Source organism: Phacochoerus africanus, chromosome 7 (assembly GCF_016906955.1).
Source record: "Phacochoerus africanus isolate WHEZ1 chromosome 7, ROS_Pafr_v1, whole genome shotgun sequence".
Taxonomy (NCBI): Eukaryota; Metazoa; Chordata; class Mammalia; order Artiodactyla; family Suidae; genus Phacochoerus; species Phacochoerus africanus.
This window is the reverse complement of record NC_062550.1, coordinates 45,548,590-45,569,095: the sequence shown is the minus strand read 5'-3', so window position 1 is coordinate 45,569,095 and position 20,506 is coordinate 45,548,590. Positions and strand designations below refer to the sequence as shown.

Below are 20,506 nucleotides of genomic sequence, written 5' to 3'. Positions count from 1 at the left end.
GCTATATAAATATTTCCGTAGGAACATTGTTATATATTGGCAGTTAAATTCCATTGTACTATTAGGATGTATATGTAATGTCAAGTAATAATAAAGACTTTAAAGAAAAACAGGATGTTTAGTTAGTGGTGGAGTATACCGTAATAATCCAAGAAAGCCTCTTTGAGGCGACACCTGAGGGGAAGGAGTAAGACACACCAGTGACTTGGGAAAGATTGTCCTGGTCAGAGGGAACAGCGGCTGCAAAGACCCTTTTGACACACAGCTTATTGGGAACGGGAAAGCGACTAATACAACAAGAGCACAGTCAGTGGGGTGAGCATAGCATTTCATGAGGCCCGGGCTAATGGGGGCTAGCGTGTACAGAACCTTAGGTGTTGGGGGAAGCCCTCAGAACTTGACCTCTAAGGCCAGCTTGGAAAAACTGGATTGGAGGGGATCAGCATGGAGGAGAGACCAGTTAAGGAGCCCATGGCGACATGTGTAATCCAGTTTTGGAAAACTGTGTTGTGCTTTCCAAACAAAAGCAATATTTGGTTTTTCTAGTCTGTTTATAAATTGAGGGCTGAGTATACATGTTTTAAAAATGTGAAGATAGTAAAAATCTTGGGAGAGATGGCTATATGAAATATATTTCTCACAATCTAAGTCTTTTCTAATTAGCCATGTTAATAACAGCCCAAGGAAATTTTCCCAACCCTCTAGGTAAAGCTCAGTTTAACCACCTTATTTAAATGTTGATTTAAGTGTAGATAGCATTCCAGCAGACTGAGAACTACTCTGGAATATTCTTATCCATGGTTCTAAAACCATAAGAGGGTAAAAAATGTCTTCACTAAGTATGTCTAAACAATGGGAATAAATTTGTTTTTAGTCTACAACTTGTCCATGCCAACATTTTCATTCTTTGTTTGTATTTTGTCTTTTTAGCCCATTAACAAATTACAGTGAATTGAAGAAAGATTCTGCTATAAACCTAAATGTTCCTAGAACCCCAGGAAGGCACGGATTGACAACCACACCTCAGCAAAAACTCCTCTCCCAGTACTTACCAGAGAAGCAGGGACATGATACGGATCACACTCAGGGTGTACAGACTTGCGTGGTTAATGGTATGGTAGCAGCACAAAACCAGATGGAATGTGAGGAGGATAAAGCAGCCACTCTTAGCCCAGATACTCCTGTTCAGACTTCCGAACCCTTGCCCAATACAGACTTAGTAAATGGAGAAAAAGAAGAAAAAACCACAGTCCCTGCATTGCCCACAACAAGTGACTGTGAGGAAAGTGCTTCTGACAGTAGCTGCAGGACTCCACCTGTCGGCCCAGTGCTCCCCCTGGAAGAAGGGAGGGCAGACACAGAAGACAAGGTACAAGAGAGGGAAAATGGAGAAAGCCCTCTGGAATTGGATCAGCTAGACCAACAGCATGAGATGAAGGTAAAGCATAAGTAGGAGGAAGCTCTGACTGTATCACTGTGGTTTGAAAGCTATTTCATAGCACCTGTGTGATAAGTACATCAGATCACGCACATCGCTCATTAAGTAGTTTTCAAGCTCTAGCTGCTAATGCTTGTTTCCTTTACTCTCTCAGGAGATATTTTACTTTTTCTTCTATGTAATTTCTATGGGTCTCTCTATTATGATTTCAAGAGTCAGAACAGTGTGAAGACTTCGATCTAGGAAAATCACAAACATTGTTTTAATTACATCGGAAGAAAATGTTTTGTTGCCCAAATGTTAGGGCTGCATCCCTAATATTTATGGGCTAAGTAACAGGAAATTATATAATTTTAAAGATCGTCTCAGTTCCATAGTTCATTTATAGAAGAAAAAGCAGTCCCAGGAAGCTTAAGTGATTTTCCAGGGTTGCAGTAAAAGCCTTGACTCTCAGGCCAGTACTGTGTGTCCTGATACAAGGAGTCACAAGTGTAAATGCCTAAGTGCAGGAGATGTCAATGAATATAACAGCCAAGAGGAGTGGACCAGAGAGAGGTGAGATGTGGCAAACTGGACGTTCACATCCTTTTTAAATAGAGCAGCAGTTCAATGAACCACCTGAATGGCATCTCTGAGCTAACAAAGAACTGATTTGCTAATGAAATATATTCACAATTTACCTATGCTACGGTGGAAACTTTTATACAATTCTTGTAAAAAGACCATTGCATTTGTATTCTTTATTTTATTTTTTATTTATTTTTAGGGCTACACCCGAGGCATATGCAAGTTCCCAGGCTAGGGGTCAAATTGGAGCTACAGCTGCTGGTACACCATAGCCATAGCAACACCAGATGCAAGCCGCATCTGCAACCTATACCATAGTTCATGGCAATGCTGGATCCCCAACCCACTGAGTGAGGCCAGGGATCAAACCCACAACCTCATAGATACTAGTCAGATTTTGTTTACACTGCGCCGCAACAGGAACTCCTATATTTTTTCATGTCAATATAGTGCTTTGGAAAGATCAATAAATACAACTTTTACAAAGCACTTGGAATTTCTTAGATCAAAGGAGTACTATAAGCACTATTATAGAGTTCCCTGGAATGCAAAGTTGTTTATATTTCTAAGAACAAGAAAAAAGTTTCTATTGTTTAGTCTCTTATCAACAATAACAATCCATGTAGGAGAGTTGAGAATTGAAAATTGGACAAGTATAGGAAAATTTATAAATGACAAATTCAAGTCCTAAATCTATTTAGGATTTTTTTTTTAATGGTGTGTGTCTTAAGTGGTATTAACGTAGGCAGAAATTCACAAAGAACAATACTAAAATATTAGAATGAAAAATGATTGATTGATGTATTCAAAACTTTAAGGTGAAATCTATCCTATAGTTCAATTTATAGTGACCGTGAAAAAAATCACAAGAAGGGAAAGAGCCAGTAGTTTATTTTCTTCCATTAGTGAATTAATTTTAAATGCTGACTCTCAGGCAGAGAAAGTTTAAATAAGGAAGTGGGTGGGAGAAAGTGAGTCATACTTAGTAACATTATCTGAGACATTAAAGAAACAGGACTTTGCAAAGTAAATCTCTTTACATCTTGATAACAGTAGTAGATTTTAGTGCCTCTGTGCTTGAATCATGGTGAACAGAAGAGAAGTTTAGAATCAAGGAACTCAAGACTCACATCTGTGCTTTTGCAATTGGAATGATGCCACCAGCAAGTATTTATAAAACAGTAAGAGCTGTTTTTATTAAGGGAAATATTTTAATTGGTGATGATGCCTGTGGTTGCTTGCTCGGTACTACTTTGTTTTTCCTGTCGTATATTATTGTACATTTACATAGATGAGTCTTACATGGTTTGGGGGAGACTTAATACAGCTTTCCTATTAAACTAGTGAAACATTGAATAGTACACCTGGTCTTTCTCCTAGATGGGCATTTAAGCAGTGGTTGGCCCATGCTGTATGTGGGAAGAAAAAGGAAATTTTCTCTGCAGAGCTGTTGATCCAAACACCACATGCGTCTTCCATCTGTAAAGGAATGTTAGGATTTAATTTCTGCATGGTAACAGTGTGTTCTTTGCTGCTCTAATGCTTGTTACATTGCATTTCCTTGTTCCAAAATGCAAAACTAAATGTAAGTAATGTTAAGATGATAAATTTTGGGAGTTCCCGTCGTGGCTCAGTGGTTACCGAATCCGAGTAGGAACCATGAGGTTGAGGGTTCAATCCATGGCCTTGCTCAGTGGGTTAAGGATCTGGCATTGCCATGAGCTGTGGTGTAGGTTGCACATGCTCCTCGGATCCTGCATTGCTGTGGCTCTGGTGTAGGCTGGTGGCTACAGCTCCAATTCGACCCCTAGCCGGGGAACCTCCATATGCATCGGGTGAGGCCCTGGAAAAGACAAAAAGACCCCCCCCAAAAAAAAAAAAAAGATGATAAATTTTATGTTAAAGATATTTTACCACAATTAAAAATAAAAAATAAACTTAAAAATAATTAGAAGTTAGTAGCGTATAGTGGATCAAACAATTGGAACCAGGAAAACTTAATGTTATTTGTTGTTTGTTCACTAACCAACAGCATGACCTTGAACAAATCAATTAAATTCTTTTTTTTTTTTTGTCTTTTTCTAGGGCCGCACCCGCGGCATATGGAGGTTCCCAGGCTGGGAGTCTAATCGAGGGTATAGCCGCTGGCGACAGCCACAGCCACAGCAACACGCCATCCGACCCACATCTGTGACCTGCACCACAGCTCACCGCAACGCTGGATCCTTAACCCATTGAGTGAGGCCAGGGATCGAACCCTCAACCTCATGGTTCCTACTTGGATTCGTTAACCACTGAGCCATGATGGGAACTCCCCAGTTAAATTCTTTAATTAAAGGAGTCTAAAATTTCTTAAAGACTATAAGCTCAGTCTGATCTTAAGGCCCTCTTCAGTGATAATAATTCTCTGCTGTTATATGTAGAAATATTCCTTTATTAGCATAACCCTCCAGATTGTCAGCTGCTTATTTTATTATTATTACTTTAAGTGGATTTTCTTTTTTCTTAAGATTTTTATTTTTTCTTTTATAGTTGATTTAGTGTTCTGTCAATTTCTGCTGTACAGCAAAGTAACTCAGCCATATATATATATATATATATACACCATATATATATATACACACACACACACGTATATTATTTTTCTCACATTATCCTCCATCATGTTCCATCACAAGTGACTAGATATAGTTCCCTGTGCTATATAGCAGGATCTCAGTGCTTATCCATCCCAAATGCAATAGTTTGCATCTACTAACAATCCCTCTCCCTCCAGCTACTGCTTAAACTGTCTAATGTATTGAGCTTCTAAGACATCATGGAATATTTGAGTTTTGCTGTGTAGACAACTGAAAAAAATTACTTTAGTCTTTATATAACTCAATGTAGAGATTTATGTCAGAATAGTCTCATTAAGTTTCATTTAAGCCAGAATTAAATTTAATGGACATTTTCTAAATCGCCCACCAGGAGTGGAAGAAGGAGGAGCCGTAGAAGTAGAGTAGAATTGCAAAGGTAGTTCAAGAAAGTAAATACATATTAAAATACATCTGAACAACCATTACGAATAATTGAATACTACTGGTTTGAAAATAGTCTCAACTTATGGAACTCTTTCACTGATTAGCTATTGTATTTTGGTCAAGAATCACTTTCGATGGTGAATACAGAATACTATTATGTTTACCATGTAAAAGATAATACTTACCTCACTGAAACTATTAACTCAGCTATACTTTAGCGAAGCAGCACCTTCCCAGTATTTAAACTCCTTGCACCACCAATGATCTAAATATAGCTAGACACCTCAAAGTAAGCAGATATTTCTAAAAACCTCGGAATCAAAGGAAAATTTTAGCACCTCATGATACCTTTAGTTCTCAACCATAAGATGAGCTTTAGTAGAAATGCACTAATGTGGAACGCAGTACTCATTGATTATGTCATGGGAATGAGAACTTCTCTTCACAGTTTTCAAGAGTCTAGGTTATATTTTACTTGGTTGTATTGATAGATTTTTCTGAGATTTATGCAAAGTATTTCCTTCCTCTGTATTTCATATAGTAAGCAAATACGAGTGTGTAGATATGCACTTTTTAAGACTAAAGTTTATGTAAAAAACCAATCCCTGTCATTGGCAACACAAGCTCAAAGTAGCAATGTATTAAAACTCTAATAAGAGCAGTTGTTATCAAGAATATAAAAGGAACAGATTTTTTTAAAGTTAGTCTTTCATTTCACCAAAAATGGAAGAAATTATATAATGGAGGGAAGGGATAGATGAAGGCGGTGTCGACAATGTAGAGATTTATAGAAACATTTTTTAAAATTTAAATATTTATTTCATGCTTATTTCTGATTTTTTAAATTACTGTTTTACTTATTATATTTTCATATAAGCCTTTAAGATTTATTACTTTTGAACATACTCAAAAGTTAAGAAAGATAGCTTAGGGAAACAAATCACAGAGAATCACTTTTAGAAGTAAATTGCAAACAGCAAACCAGTGCTGGGAGTTCCCATTGTGGCACAGTGGGAATGAATCTGAATAGTATCCATGAGGATGCAGGTTGGATCCCTGGTCTCACTCAGTGGGTCTAGGATCCGGCATTGTGTGAGCTGTGGTGTGGGTCAAAGATGAGGCTCAGATCACACATTGCTGTAGCTGTGGCTAGGCAGGCAGCTGCAGCTCTGATTCGACCCCTTACCTGAGAACTTGCATATACTGTGGGCAGCCCTAAAATGAAAAATAAATAAATAAATATCTTTTGGTTCACTTCTTGAAAAATAAACTGGCAACTATTGAGGTTTTGCTAGATTTGAAGACAAACTATCCAGCTTCACTAATCCATGTTTCATTGTTGCTAGTATTATGGCAAAAGCTCCAACTAAAGTTGTAGGTGTTCTAAATGTTATGTAGGAGAATGAAAAAGTTTCCCTACTAACCACGTGGATGGTTCATCAAAGTCTTGAGGATAGCTTTTCTTCCTTCACTTAGAATTGAATGGGGAACTCAGAAACTTCTTTATATTGTAACGACTCCATTTAGTATGTTGGAAAAGTATAAGAAAAAGAAAGGAAAAAAAGTGAATCACAGAGAACCTATACCTAAAAAAAAAAAAAAACCTATTGTTCACTTTCTTTCTTTTTTTTTTTTTGCTTTTTAGTGCCACACCGAGGGCAGATGGAAGTTCCCAGGCTAGGTGTTGAATTGGAGCTGTAGCCGTCACCCTACACCACAGCCACAGCAATGTGGGATCTGAGCCGCCTCTGTGACCTACCCCACAGCTCAGGGCAATGCCGGATCCCCAGCCCACTGAGTGAGGCCAGGGATTGAACCAGTATTGTCATAGATACTAGCTGGATTCATTTCCACAGCGCCACAATGGGACCTCCTATTGTTTACTTTAAAAATTCAGTGTTCAGGCCCACTCTCCTGAGTTCTGGAAACAGAAATGCACAAGGTAAGCCCTCTCCACAAAGCCTCAGTCTACTGAGGGAAGAGACACATAAGAAAATCACTATGGAGTTCCCGTCGTGGCGCAGTGGTTAACGAATCCGACTAGGAACCATGAGGTTGTGGGTTCGGTCCCTGCCCTTGCTCAGTGGGTTAACGATCCGGCGTTGCTGTGAGCTGTGATGTAGGTCACAGACGCGGCTCGGATCCCGAGTTGCTGTGGCTCTGGTGTGGGCCAGCAGCTACAGCTCCGATTCGACCCCTAGCCTGGGAACCTCCATATGCCGTGGGAGCAGCCCAAAGAAATAGAAAAAAGACCAAAAAAAAAAAAAAAAAAAGAAAAAAGAAAGAAAATCACTATGATGTGGCTAAGTGCTTAGAGAATTCAGATGAGGAGAGAGCTGAGCCTAGAGGAAGGCAGGTGAGGGGCAGGCTGCTGAGAAGCAGCAGAATTGGGCTTGAAGACAGAATGGGAGAAGCTGGTGGTCCAGAATAGGCAGGAACAGAAAGGCAGGGCAGAGGAGTGTATCTAGGCTGAAGGCAGGTGTGGGAGGTAGAAACAAGAGGGTAGATGCCATCTTTAGGGGTAAACAGAGGCCAGAAGGATTAGAGAAATGAGCATGGGGTAGAACAGTACCCTTAAAAGGAAAATATAAGCTGGAGTTCCCATCGTGGCGCAGTGGTTAAGGAATCCGACTAGGAACCATGGGGTTGCGGGTTCGGTCCCTGGCCTTGCTCAGTGGGTTAAGAATCTGGTGTTGCTGTGAGCTGTGGTGTAGGTTGCAGATGCGGCTCGGATCCCTCGTTGCTGTGGCTCTGGCGTAGGCTGGCGGATACAGCTCCGATTCGACCCCTAGCCTGGGAACCTTCTTATGCCGCGGCAGGGGCCCAAGAAATAGCAAAAAGACAAAAAAAAATATATATATACGTATATATATGTGTATATATATGTATATATATGTATATATATGTGTATATGTATATGTGTATATATATATATATATATATAAGCTAAGGACAAATTGCAGTGGGTTTGTGTGCCTAGGTTTTATTTTATTTTTTTTTTCTTCTGAAAGCAATGGAGATCTTTAAAAAATGCATAATCCTCATAGAAAATCAAGAAAATGCAGCAAAGCGTAGAGAATACAAAATAACTCATTGGCTCCACCACCCTGAGAGAACTGCTTTGATATCTGACATTCCAGCTTGTTTTTCTCAATTGATTAAAAAAAAAACATATTCAATAGCATAATGTATGGTCATCCTGTATCCTGTTTTGTAGGATTAAATATAGGTATTTTCCCATGTGATTTGAAACTTTCCATAAGCTTAATACTATCTGGCCTCAGAGGCACTTAATTAAAGCATGGAAATGACATGATTATACATCTGTGGGTTTTTGAAAAATGAGTCAGATAAAAGGAAAAACAGATGGAGCAGGGTGCATAGTTAGTAAGCAACTGTCTGTAGGCCAGGTGTGAGAGGATGCGGTTCTGGGCACAGCAGAGGGTTAGGACGAGGAAGAGAGATTTCTGAGGACTGTGTGACTGGATGTACGGAATGAGTCATGTTCAATTCCTAGCTTGGATGAAGTGGCAGATGGTGTACCAGTTACTGAACTGCAAGAGAATAGAAAGAAGCACGTTTTTGAGGGGGCAAAAATTGCTTGGATTTAGAATGAATGTATAAGGACTTCTGGGATGTCCAGGTAAAGATATCTAAAGCAAAAATGGAATATTCTGGAGACATTATAGGGTTATGGGTTAAGGATAAAGGCTTTAGAATGAAAAGAACTGAGTTCAAATTCCAACCCCAACATTTCTCAACTAGGTGACCTAAGTAAGACATAGCACTTTAATATAACTCTTCCAGCCTTGGCTTCCTAACACGGTAATGAATTGAGATGCCATAATTGAGATGGCAGACAGCAAGGAAGGGAACTGCTTGGAAGGAGGAGAGGGAGTGGAGTTGCTGATTGGGGTACTCTGTTTATGGCACCTGCAAGACAGGTGAAATATGGATCCAGAGCTCAGGAAAGAGGGTGTACGCAAGGGTGTATTTAAAATTGCCAAAATAGAACGAACCTGTAGGAACAGGAAGAAGGCCAAGCATTACACCCCAGGAAGCATGAGCACAATCAAAAGGGGAACTTAGTGATTTGTCCAAGAGGAGAAAGAAAGGGCGGTGTCATGAGAACCACTAGGCCTGAGAGAGTGGGGATGGGTGAATTGGTAGGCTTATAGGGGCAGTCACCACTTAGAATGTGGAGCTAAGAGTTAACCTGGAGACCTAGGCCTTTACTGGGACATTATAGCTAACTAGCTCAGTTAACCCAGGTGTTCCAGGTAAATTGAATGAATCTATACGGCACATATACTATGCAAGGCCCTGTTGTGAATTCAGAGAAGAAGCTAGCAGTTGAGAAGGACAGTAAATATAAATGAATGAGGACTTAGAGTTTGGGGTTAATAGATGCAGACTATTACATTTAGAACGCACAAGCAATAAGGTCCTACTGTAGAGCACAGGGAACTGTATCCAGTCTGTTGGAACAGAACATGATGGAAGATAGTATGAGAAAAAGAATGTGTATATATGTCTGACTGAGTCAATTTGCTGTACAGCAGAAATTGACATACTGTAAATCAGCTATAAATTAGTTTTTTTAAATCTCAAAAAAGGTAAATAAATGACAATTTACTTAAAATATCATGAGGTAAAGGGGATAGGAAAGCTCAAAGATAAAGCCAAAGTTTGGAGCATGGCTGAAAAGATGAATTACCTCTGTTAGCAGAAATGGAGAAGTCAGAGTCTGGAATTCACGGAGTGAGGTCCTTGGAAACCACTGCCTAGAGGTTGGTGCTAGGTGTGTCGATTAGACCCCGTAGAGGCCGGTGGAATATCCTCCAGTGGGGGGACTTTGAGTTTGAAGACAGTGGAGAAGATTAGCCCTTGTTGTACCCTGTGACCAAGATTTCAAGGGCCCAGGCCGAAGATAGTGGGACCAACCAGTAGTCTCTCCAGCATTGCTGAGTGGCCTGGGACTCAAGAAAAAGAAAATGCAGACTTGGAGTGGGATCAGCAATTCCACAGTGCCAGGGGAACAGCAGGATAACAGAGTCAGGGATTGGGCTTAACCAAATATTGATACGAACCAGGAAGTTTTAGGAAAATCAGGTGCTTGGAGGTCACAGTGAACAAAAAAATCCAGTTTAGCGTGGGTGTGAGAGAAATGGAAATGTCAGATCTTGAAAACATAGTGGTTATTGTAAGTGGCTTAGAAAAAGCAAATACAAAACAGAGAGCAACAGAGCATAAACTAGTGGTCAGGAAGACAGGCTCAAGAGCCACAGTCTCTAGGTTTGCATCCCAGCTCAGCTACTTATCAGCTATGTGACCTTGAACAAGTCACTTAAACCTCGCTGTACCTCAGTTTCCTCATCTGTTAAATGGAGGTAATAATTACCTACCTCATAACATTGTTACATAACATTGTAGGTAGATCAGTTATAGTTATAAAGTACATAGAACAGTGCCCTGAAACAATGTGAGCTGTGTTTGTTAAATAAAACATAAAATTTGTAAATCTAGATGAATAGACTCATGACCTAAAATGTCCCTTAATAGACCCAAATTCAACAAATCTTCCCTGCTGGAGATCCCAGCATCTCTCCTGACTCTTTGTACTCGTGGCATATAGAAGTTCCCAGGCTAGGGGTCACAGTGGAGCTGCAGCTGCTGGCCTACACCACAGCCACAGCAGCACTGGGTCGGAGCCCCGTCTGTGATCTACACCACAGCTTGCAGCAACACCAGATCCTCAACCCACTGAGCAAGGCCAGAGATCGAACCTACATCTTCATGGACACTATGTTGGGTTCTTAACGTGCTGAGCTACAACGGGAACTCCCACTCTTGGTTCTATTTTAAACTGAGGTGCCCCCTTGTAGAATGCACAGAGATAAGTTTACATGCCTCGTGCCTTTTAACTTGGGTTTGCTATGTTTGTTTCTCCTACTTGAAGACCCATAGGATATTACCACGTAAAGCGCTCACTAATAGGTATAAGGTTTTAACTCCAGGGAATGATCACAGAAATATTTATGTGATCTAATTGCCGTGATATTCTTCCTAGGCTTGGGATAGGTTAATTTAATTGTTGATTATGCATATATATTATATTTTCTTGGTGTCTGATCTTTAACTTCTGCTAACCCCAGAGGACAGTTTAGTATAATATATGCTAAATTGGGTGTAAGAAAAGTACAGTTCTTCTCTCTCTGCTACTACTTACTTCATGTCTGATCTTGTATAAGTAACCAAATGTCCACCTCGGTGCAAACTCAGTTTCTCCCTCCTCCCCAACCTCTCAAAAGGATATAACTTAAATCTTCAGATTAAAACCTCTCACTTGCCTGTTTTCCTCTTTTGAATTGGATAAATAGCGTGGAGGACATAGATTGGAAAAATATTGGTGCTAGTCACAATTAGGCTTGGATTTTGCTCCCAAAGTTCCTGAAGGATCATGTTAAAGTAACAGACTGTTTATGCTTGTGACACTATATGATGAGGCTGGGAAAGGAATGATACCTCATGTCATAGTGAGTATTCTCTTTTTCTTGTAAGGTGAACCTGATGATAAATTTCTTGATGATTACAAATCTTCTCTGAGACTATGTACCTTACTTATGGCGTTATTACATGATCTTAACTGAACTCAAAATCTGTGTTTTATTTCCTTACCTTCTCATTTTCCTCTTCCCCAGATCCAGGGGAGTTCTCTTAGTTAAAAGGTGGTAGCAGAATAAGAACTTTGTTTTCACAGACCCAGATTGAATCCTGGCTCAACCACCTACTAGCTGGATGACTTTTGGGCAGGTTACCCAGCCTCATTGCGACACAGCTTCCTTACCTGTTAAATGAGGGGATGTGGCTCCCGCTTCAGGAGAGTAGTAAGAGGATTACATTAGATAATTCATGGGAAGAACATAGAACAGTGCCAATACCAGTAAATTTAATAGTGGGAGTTGTCCCTGTCTCTCACTTGTAATAACTTAACCTCGATTACCTTGCCTTTCAGTATTGTGAGAAAGAATTCTGGAATAAAGTTGTCTAACACAAGATTTTAACATGAATTTTGAAATGATAGACCAATTATGTGACATTTAAACAGCATTGTGATCTAATTTTAAATTATCACCTGGAGCCACATTAAAGATTTGGAAATCTTTAATGTCTGGAAATACATTTAAAATGACAGATCAAAATGTAGATGCATCTCATGAATTACGGTACAAAATCAAGTATTTATTTCCTAAAATGACTCATCTTGTTGTGAGGGAATGGACTTCAGGGAATGTAGAGACATGTGTATCTATAAAAAGCCACATCTTCCTTTTCCATGGGAGAATATAATCAACCAATGACAGATTTGGGTAGAAATTCCTCAGGGCCACGAAACATCTACTCTAGTCCGATAAAAATCTGATAACCTTATAGATATATTGTTTTAATATAACATAGGGAATGTGTTATAAATATACATATGGAGAAGGCTGTGAGAACTTTTGATTGTTTTGATTCAATGTTTTTAGAAAAAAAAAAAACCTCCTGCTTAAAATGAAATCACATGAGAACATGTATTGAAGAGTTATAAAGCATATCAGTATCCGATTCATTTTTAAATAGCTTATGATCTTGCCCTTAAAGCATCTTTCAGGAAACAATTGCTCATTGGCATTTGTGAAACTCTTCAAAACATCTCCTCCCCTACTTGGTGGTTTTGAGGCATGTGGCAGGGCGTATGGCACTAAGATTCTGAAGAGTGAATTGCTGGCTCCACACAAGCATTTTCTGCCTATCCAAGTAATGAACCCTGTGAGCTGCTCTTTGTCCTGGCTCCTGCCATGTGGAAGAGTCATGCCAAAAAGTCTGAAAAGAGCTGCAGGAGCTGGTGACATCTGCAAGAAAGGAGGCAGAACTTACACCACAGCACATTCATGTGCCAGTGGGTACAGTGGCTAATAAGTAGGCTGACCCCATGCCTAGTGAAAATGGAGCAGAGCTCTACAAAAAGGTCACTGGAGGTGTGAAGGTTCATGGTAATAGCCTAGGAATGCATTAAGCAAAGAGCAGCAGAGAAAAGTAAATTGTGTGTCTATTATTATAAGAGGAGTATGTCTTACTTTTTCAATTTTGGCAGTTTCGGTAAACTCTATAGTGTTTTTGTTTGAGGTAATGCTCTGAGAATCAGCTTTCAATATAGTGTATATTTGCAAGAAAAATATAAAGAAAACCAATCCCTCTATTTTATAGAGGAATATCAAAAGTAAAATTTGTTTAAATAGCGTATTTGTAATTTTGAAAAGTCAAGCCTATGTTTTAGGTTTCAGAAAAAATCAAATGGGATTACTCATCAAATTAGTATTGTGTAATCATTATTGTTTTCCAAAGAATTTTTAAAAAATGACTTCTTGGTAAAGTGCTATTTAAAAAAATAGCAGGAAGTTCCCTGGTGGCCTAGTGGTTAGTGATCCAGTGTGGTCATTGCTGTGATTTAGGAGCTTCCGCATGCTGCTGGCATGGCCAAAAAAATATTTTGAAAAAATTGGGCTACAGTGTACCAGGAATTTTAAAACTACTTAGTCCATTATTTAAACATAATTCTGAGAGTATTAGAGCCCTGTGCTTGCAGGGCTCTAATATATTTCTCCCTTCATATATTTCTCCCTAAATGTACTCATAGATAAGTTTCAGAAACTAAGCTAATTTTTATTTTTACTTTTATTTTATTTTATTTTTGCTTTTTTAGAACCGCACCTGCGGCATATGGAAGTTCCCAGGCTAGGAGTCAAATCGGAGCTACAGCTGCCAGCCTACACTACAGCCACAGCCAGATCCGAGCCGTGTCTGCAACCTACCCCACAGCTCACGGCAATGCTGGATCCTTAACCCACTGAGTGAGGCCAGGAATTGAACCCTCATTCTCATGCATACTAGTTGGGTTCATTTCCACTGTACTATGACGGGAACTTCTAAACTAATTTTTAAAATTTGGAAGCCATCCTCTTACTACATCAAATATGACTGAATTTTTTCTATCTGATAATTATTACTAAAATGCTGAAAAATCTGGCTTAAATAGAATTTATGTTAAAAAAAATCAGTATATAAATCAAAATGCACATTCCGTTTTTAATTGGATAGTTGGTATTTTGTAAAGTCTATTCACTGGGCACTTATTACAATCTCGTTTTTTGTTGGCAAAATGGGGTTAGAGTGAGAGCCAGCTATTTACTAAATAGTAATAAAATCACATCCTCTCCTACATAATTAGAATCTGATTTGGTTGCATTCTGTGTGACCTGGGGCAAGTTTCCCGACCTCTTTGAGCCCTGGGATTTTGTTTTGTTGTGTGCATGCACTACGTATAAAATAGGAATAATAATAGTATTTTATGTTGTAAGGACTAGTCAATCTGTGTAAAATGCTTATGACAGTCTGGCACATAACAAGTAATGAGTGAAAAAGTGTTAGTTGTTCTTATTATGGTGATATTACTGTTGTGATTAACCTAAAGAAAGGCTCCATTTAAATGGTATTATGTCTCACTTCCACCACACAATCCCTAGTAATTTTTCACAGACCTTACGTATGAGTGATTAAACCATGTGTCAGCAAGTTTACTTTTGCTAATCTTTGTGTTGGTTTTTGCAAGGTCAGGGACCTAATGTTAGACCATCTGTGTGGAAGGAATATAGCTTTTATTAATAACTGCTGGCATCCCCTTGGATTTTGGCAAAATATGACCAGGATACCCACAATTTGCCACGTTCAGCTAAAGTATGATCTGTAGTCAGCAAAAGGATTGTTTCTTATAAGCTTCCTATTTAAGATCCCATAGGATGTGGAAAACCTCAGGGGTGACTTCATTGTGTAGCAATAATAGACAGTATGACCTGTTGGTTGATGAATTCCCTGACGCATAAAAGATGTATTATTTTATCATGGCACAGATTCTGCTGGATCATTTTCATTAAAGATATTTCTCAGAACTAGAATGAGAACACACAAAAAAATATAGCGGGTCAGAAAGATGTATCGCTACTATTAGAATAAAATAAAGGGCTTGAAAAGAACAAGCTGCTAATACTAATAAAAACATGGATGCATCTCAGACACATTTTGATAAGTGAAAGAATCAAGACTCAAAAGGCAAATACTGTGTGATTTCATGTACGTGACGTTCTGGGACAGGCCAGATCAGCAAATACCAGAACCTGGTGGTAGAAGAGGAGTGGGATTGACTGCATACCTAAGAAAAGTTTCAGTGGAAAAGTTCCGTATCTTAATTGTGGTAGTAGTGACATGATTGTATTTGTCAAAACTCCTAGAACTATACCCCAAAGGGCGAATGGTACCATTTGTAATTATAGCTCAGTAAGTCTGGCTTAACAAAACTCAAACAAATGGCTATAGTGTTGGGACAGGTCAGTATTTCCTGTGAACGTGTAGCATATCACTTTTTCTGAAATGGTGATAGAGTTCTCATGTACTTACTTATTATACTTTATTACAGCTTTGAAAGTGACATTGAAAGTTTGTTAAATATTTTACTTTCTTCTCTGTAAATAGTAATTGTCTAAAAATTACTTGAAAGTTCATCAGTTTCATGGACTATACTGCATATGTTTCTTAGTGTTTAATCAGGATGCTACAAATAACACCAAATTACTCAACTTGGCTTAAACAACAAGGACGTTTATTGGCTTTATGCCTGTGGTTATGGGATGGCTGCTCAAAGCACTGAAGCCTGTGTGCACCCACATTTAAACGGAGCAGCAAAGAGATCTCTTTTTCAATGGTTCTTCCTTAAGGGTAGGGAGCCTCCTTTTCTGAAGCCACCAGTGCATATTCCCTCATGTCTCATTGGCTTCTGAACCAATCGCTGTGTACTCTTGACTGTGACGCCATTCAGGGGTCCCCTTTAGATCTGTGGATAAGGTCACTTTCCCCAAAGGAAAGGCTACATAGTCATAGGGTAGACACATTAACCAAATAAGGATACTATTCAGAGATGGGGGGAGAGGATGACAGGCAGGCAAGCAACAATGCTAGTACTTTACTCTGAGTTTACTACATTAAACCAAAATCTTGACTGACTGTGGGATTTGATTACTACATAGTTCTTAGTTCAGTATTTCCGAAACCACAAATTATTTAAACAGTATTGTGTTTCTTTAGCCTAAAGACTTCACATAAAAATACCTCACTTCAGTGATTCTGTAAGAAGCAACATGATAACTTTCTGCATTTAAAACATGTATTACATGTAAAACATAAAGTAGATGTCATGTATGTTTAACACAATGAAGCATTCATACAGCTTAATAGCATTTTGTGCACATTTTAAAATGTAGCATTTACATAGATTAGACACTGGTTTAAAATATACTTTGGTCTGCTTTGATACTAAAGTTTTTACTAAACCCTTATTATACTTCATACACTCCTAGAATGAAAAGAGTATGTCAGTGAAATAACCAGGGAGAAATTTCTAAATAAAAAGATGTTTAGGTACAAAGTCTAAAGCACATTTTCATAGGACCAAGCCCAAGGGCTTTGGATAGTTGAAGAAGGCCCATGGACCAGGGATGGAAATTTAGGAGGCCATTGAAAGGAACATAAATAAGTCTTAAGTACCTAGAGAGGTACAGCAAGAGCATATGCCAGCCAGAGAGACTAGAAAGAAGGAAGGCTTGGTGATGGTCAGGGATGTGTTTGAAGGTAGATAGGTCAATGTGTTTAGAGGGAAAGGTTTCTGTAAAGATACACTGAGAACTCTGAGGAAGTAAACAGAGATTTGAAAACCCTGAATGGTATATACAGAGTCTGGATCTTATCCAGTCAGGGAGAGGAGGATTATTGGAAGATTTTTTGTTTCCCCCCTTATGGGAAATAGGATTAGCTAGGCAGAGCAAAGTTTTGGAAAGATTCCTTACCCAGCAATGTTCAAGGCAGATTAGAGCCAATAATAATAATAATAATAATAATAATGAAGTCAGGTCATTGGGCAACAGTTGATTGGTCTGGGCTTGAGGTTAAGTATGAGCAAACCAGGCAGGCAGTGAGGAGAACTTAAAGGATGGATGCTAAAGACAGAATGTCTTGAGCAGGAGTTGGTGGCTGGCTGGATCTTGTGGTAGGGAACTAAGCTTAAAGTAATTCAGGTCAGCTAACTAGAAAGGGATGGAACCATTGCCAGGATGGTCAGGTTCAGGGGTGGTGGTAGGATAGAGATTTTATAGAAAAGATGAGTTTGGTCTTAGGAGGACAGCATGTCAAAGTGATAATAAATGTCCAGCAGTAGTTAGGCATGTGAGACTGCTGCTCATTCATTCATTCAGTGGTATTTTATTGAGTGCCAATGTTTTACTGAAGCACTGTAATAGACACTAGAGATGAGCAGTTAACAAGGAGACAGCGTTCCCATCCTCATGGCACTAGCAAGGTTATACAAGTATATTTAAGGATTACATAAATATAAATAGGAAATAATAAAGTACAGATTTAATTTAAAATAATATAGCCAACACATAGAAATGGAATCTCTGTGATGGACATGCAGTTCATTTTACTATTCTTTCAACTCTTCTTTTGTATATGATTGAAATTTTCCATAATAAAAAAAAAAGTTTAAGGCAAAAAGTTCTGTGCACAGAGCTAATAATTAAACAAGATCTTTGAGAGAGATAGAATCATGTGCAAGGAGTAGCCCGAGAGAAATGGGGGGGAAATGAGGAAAAGTAAAAAAACAAAGATGTTTCAAGGAAAGATAGACGAGCGTGCTAATTGCTACAAAGACCAAAGAAGTTATAACTTAAAGTCTTTATAGACTAAATCTAGCAGACTGCTTGTTTTTAAATATGCTCATTTCTGGTTGGCTGTTCCTTGATGACCGAAAGGAATCAAGCTCTTGAGAAGCTTAAGAAAACTGTTTTCACGAAAACATTTGGTACTGCTTATTACTTGAGAATCTCATACTGAGTGAAATGAACCAGAAAGACAAAGACAAATACCATATGATATCACTGGAATCTAATATCCAGCACAAATGAACATCTCCTCAGAAAAGAAAATCATAGACTTGGAGAAAAGACTTGTGGCTGCCTGATGGGAGGGGGAGGGAGTGGGAGGGATCGGGAGCTTGGGCTTATCAGACACAACTTAGAAGAGATTTACAAGGAGACCCTGCTGAATAGCATTGAGAACTTTGTCTAGATACTCACGTTGCAACAGAAGAAAGGGTGGGGGAAAAAACGTAATTGTAATGTATACATGTAAGGATAACTTGATCCCCTTGCTGTACAGTGGGAAAATGAAAAAAAAAAAAAAAAAGAAAGAAGTATTGTCCAAGCTTTCTTACCTAATATGTGACTGTCTATTCTATTTTTAGGAGACCGATGAGCAAAAACTTCACAAAATAGCCAATGAGCTTTTGCTTACGGAAAGAGCTTACGTCAGCCGACTTGACCTCTTAGATCAGGTAACATTTTCTCTTTCAAAATTACTTCATTTTGTGGCATTATACATCATTTTAACTTAGTAATTAAAGTGTTTTAGAAACTGCAAGGAGCGTCTGGTCATTTTTGGCCAGTGAAAGCTACTTCCACAAGGAAATCTCTAACATTTTCAGCTCTGTTAGTGAATTCATTAGGTATAAAGGTTTTAAAATTCATAAAGAATAAATTGAAGGACTCTTTGTATAAGTCACACAATGTCTTTATTTGTGTCTTGCAACCCTAAACGCTGCTCTGTTTCTTGACCATTTATTGTTTTCCTGAGGGCTGTGTTACTATTATATGATCTAAATAGATTCTGATACTGACATGAATACATTACTGATTCCTGTCTCACTCTTAAGCCCTTGTGAGTGATCTGAATTACTGTAGTCACAGGCCACAAGGGAGTTTGAGAGTTCACTTGTTCAGCCTTGTATGAAACATTAGAAGCAGTTCCTGGTATAAATACTTGTTGAATATGTGAATCACTTTTTTTTTGGCCTTTTTGCCATTTCTTGAGCCGCTCCCTCGGCACATGGCGGTTCCCAGGCTAGGGGTCGAATCGGAGCCAGATCCTTAACCCACTGAGCAAGGCCAGGGATCAAACCCACAACCTCATGGTTCCTAGTCGGATTCTTTAACCACTGAGCCATGACAGGAACTCCGTGAATCACATTTTATACTTTCATCATGGAGCCTTGAGTGTCATCTTACATATGCATTTGCCAAGAAAGTTTTATAATGTATCATTGTTATACACAATGGCCTCTTAATCCTATTTCAGTGATAAAAAAAATCAAGATAATTTGGTAGATGTCTGCTAATAGAGACTCATCTTCTACTAATAGAATAGAAAGTTGCCATGTTTGGGTGTTACTTGTGCAAAGACTTGTCCCACTATTGCAGTTGGAAAACTGGAACCCGAACCTGTGGCAAAGTTCCCAGACCACAGACCAACCCTGCTCCACAGCAGTGGCAATGCTGATCCCTAACCTGCTGAGCCACCATGGAACTCCAAGGCTTGTGTTCTTTGAGATTATGAGTTTGTAACTCAGATACTTTCCAAAGTATTTCACCATAAGTCAGTGAATTCATGTTAATTTGTGCCTTTAAAATAATTTTTCTCCTCATGGAGATTACAGACCTGAAAATATTAGGTATTCTCATAGTGGAAGTGTGTGTGTGTGTGTTTCCTCTTATCAAATTACGCTTTTTTTTTCTTTTCTTCACAGTCTTATTTTCTTGTTAGCTACTGTTTCTGACCTTTCAGCAGTAGTTTAAATTACTAAAACATCCTGTTGTAGTCTCTAAGAACATAATTTTGTATTCTTTTGCCTCCCAAGAAAATGCAGTGGAGGTGAATTTAGAAAATAAACAACCATCTGGACATTATGAAAGAACACACCTCCCTCTGCCTATATATAAAGAATGACAGTTAAGAGGTATAGTAGCCCTACTGGAGTAGAGCTAAGACTGGGGGGAAAAAAAAAATGGGGGGGGGTGAAGGAGAAAAAATATCATAAAGCTTTGCAAGGCAAAAGAGGGACACAACAGGCTAAGGCCTTAAAGACTGTGCCCCCCCCCAATTTTTTTTTACTACCTTTAAGATATCTGTTATTATGGGAGTTCCCATTGTGACTTAGCATTTACAAACCCAACTAGTATCCATGAGGATGTGGGTTTGATCCCTGGCCTTGCTCAATGGGTTAAGGATCCAGTGTTGCTGTGAGCTGTGGTGTAGGTCACAGACGTGGCTCGGATGTGGCATTGCTATAGTTGTGGTGTAGGCCAGCAGCTGCAGCTCTGATTCAACCCCTAGCCTGGGAACTTCCATATGCCACAGCTGCAGCCCTAAAAAGCACACAAACAAAAAAAAAAAAAGAAGATACCTGTTATTATGTACAAGAGAACATCTTTTTATCCTCATTTCTATGTTGTAAGTTACCTTGCATTATTTTTTAACTAAAAAGCAGGGAGACATC

At 38.9% G+C, this 20,506-nt stretch overlaps 1 protein-coding gene across 6 annotated transcripts in view; it reads left to right on the top strand.

Annotated features, from left to right (window-relative positions):
* The window catches only part of FGD4 (FYVE, RhoGEF and PH domain containing 4), a 190,253-nt gene that overhangs the window by 142,882 nt on the left and 26,865 nt on the right, over nucleotides 1–20,506 (top strand). For 5 of the 6 annotated variants that reach the window (XM_047787251.1, XM_047787255.1, XM_047787254.1 and 2 more), the window contains 2 exons: nucleotides 931–1,438; nucleotides 18,419–18,508. In XM_047787251.1, coding sequence (XP_047643207.1) covers nucleotides 931–1,438; nucleotides 18,419–18,508 — 598 coding nt within the window. Of the gene's footprint in view, nucleotides 1–930; nucleotides 1,439–18,418; nucleotides 18,509–20,506 lie in introns of those variants that run through there. The other variant, XM_047787256.1, reaches the window with a different exon arrangement.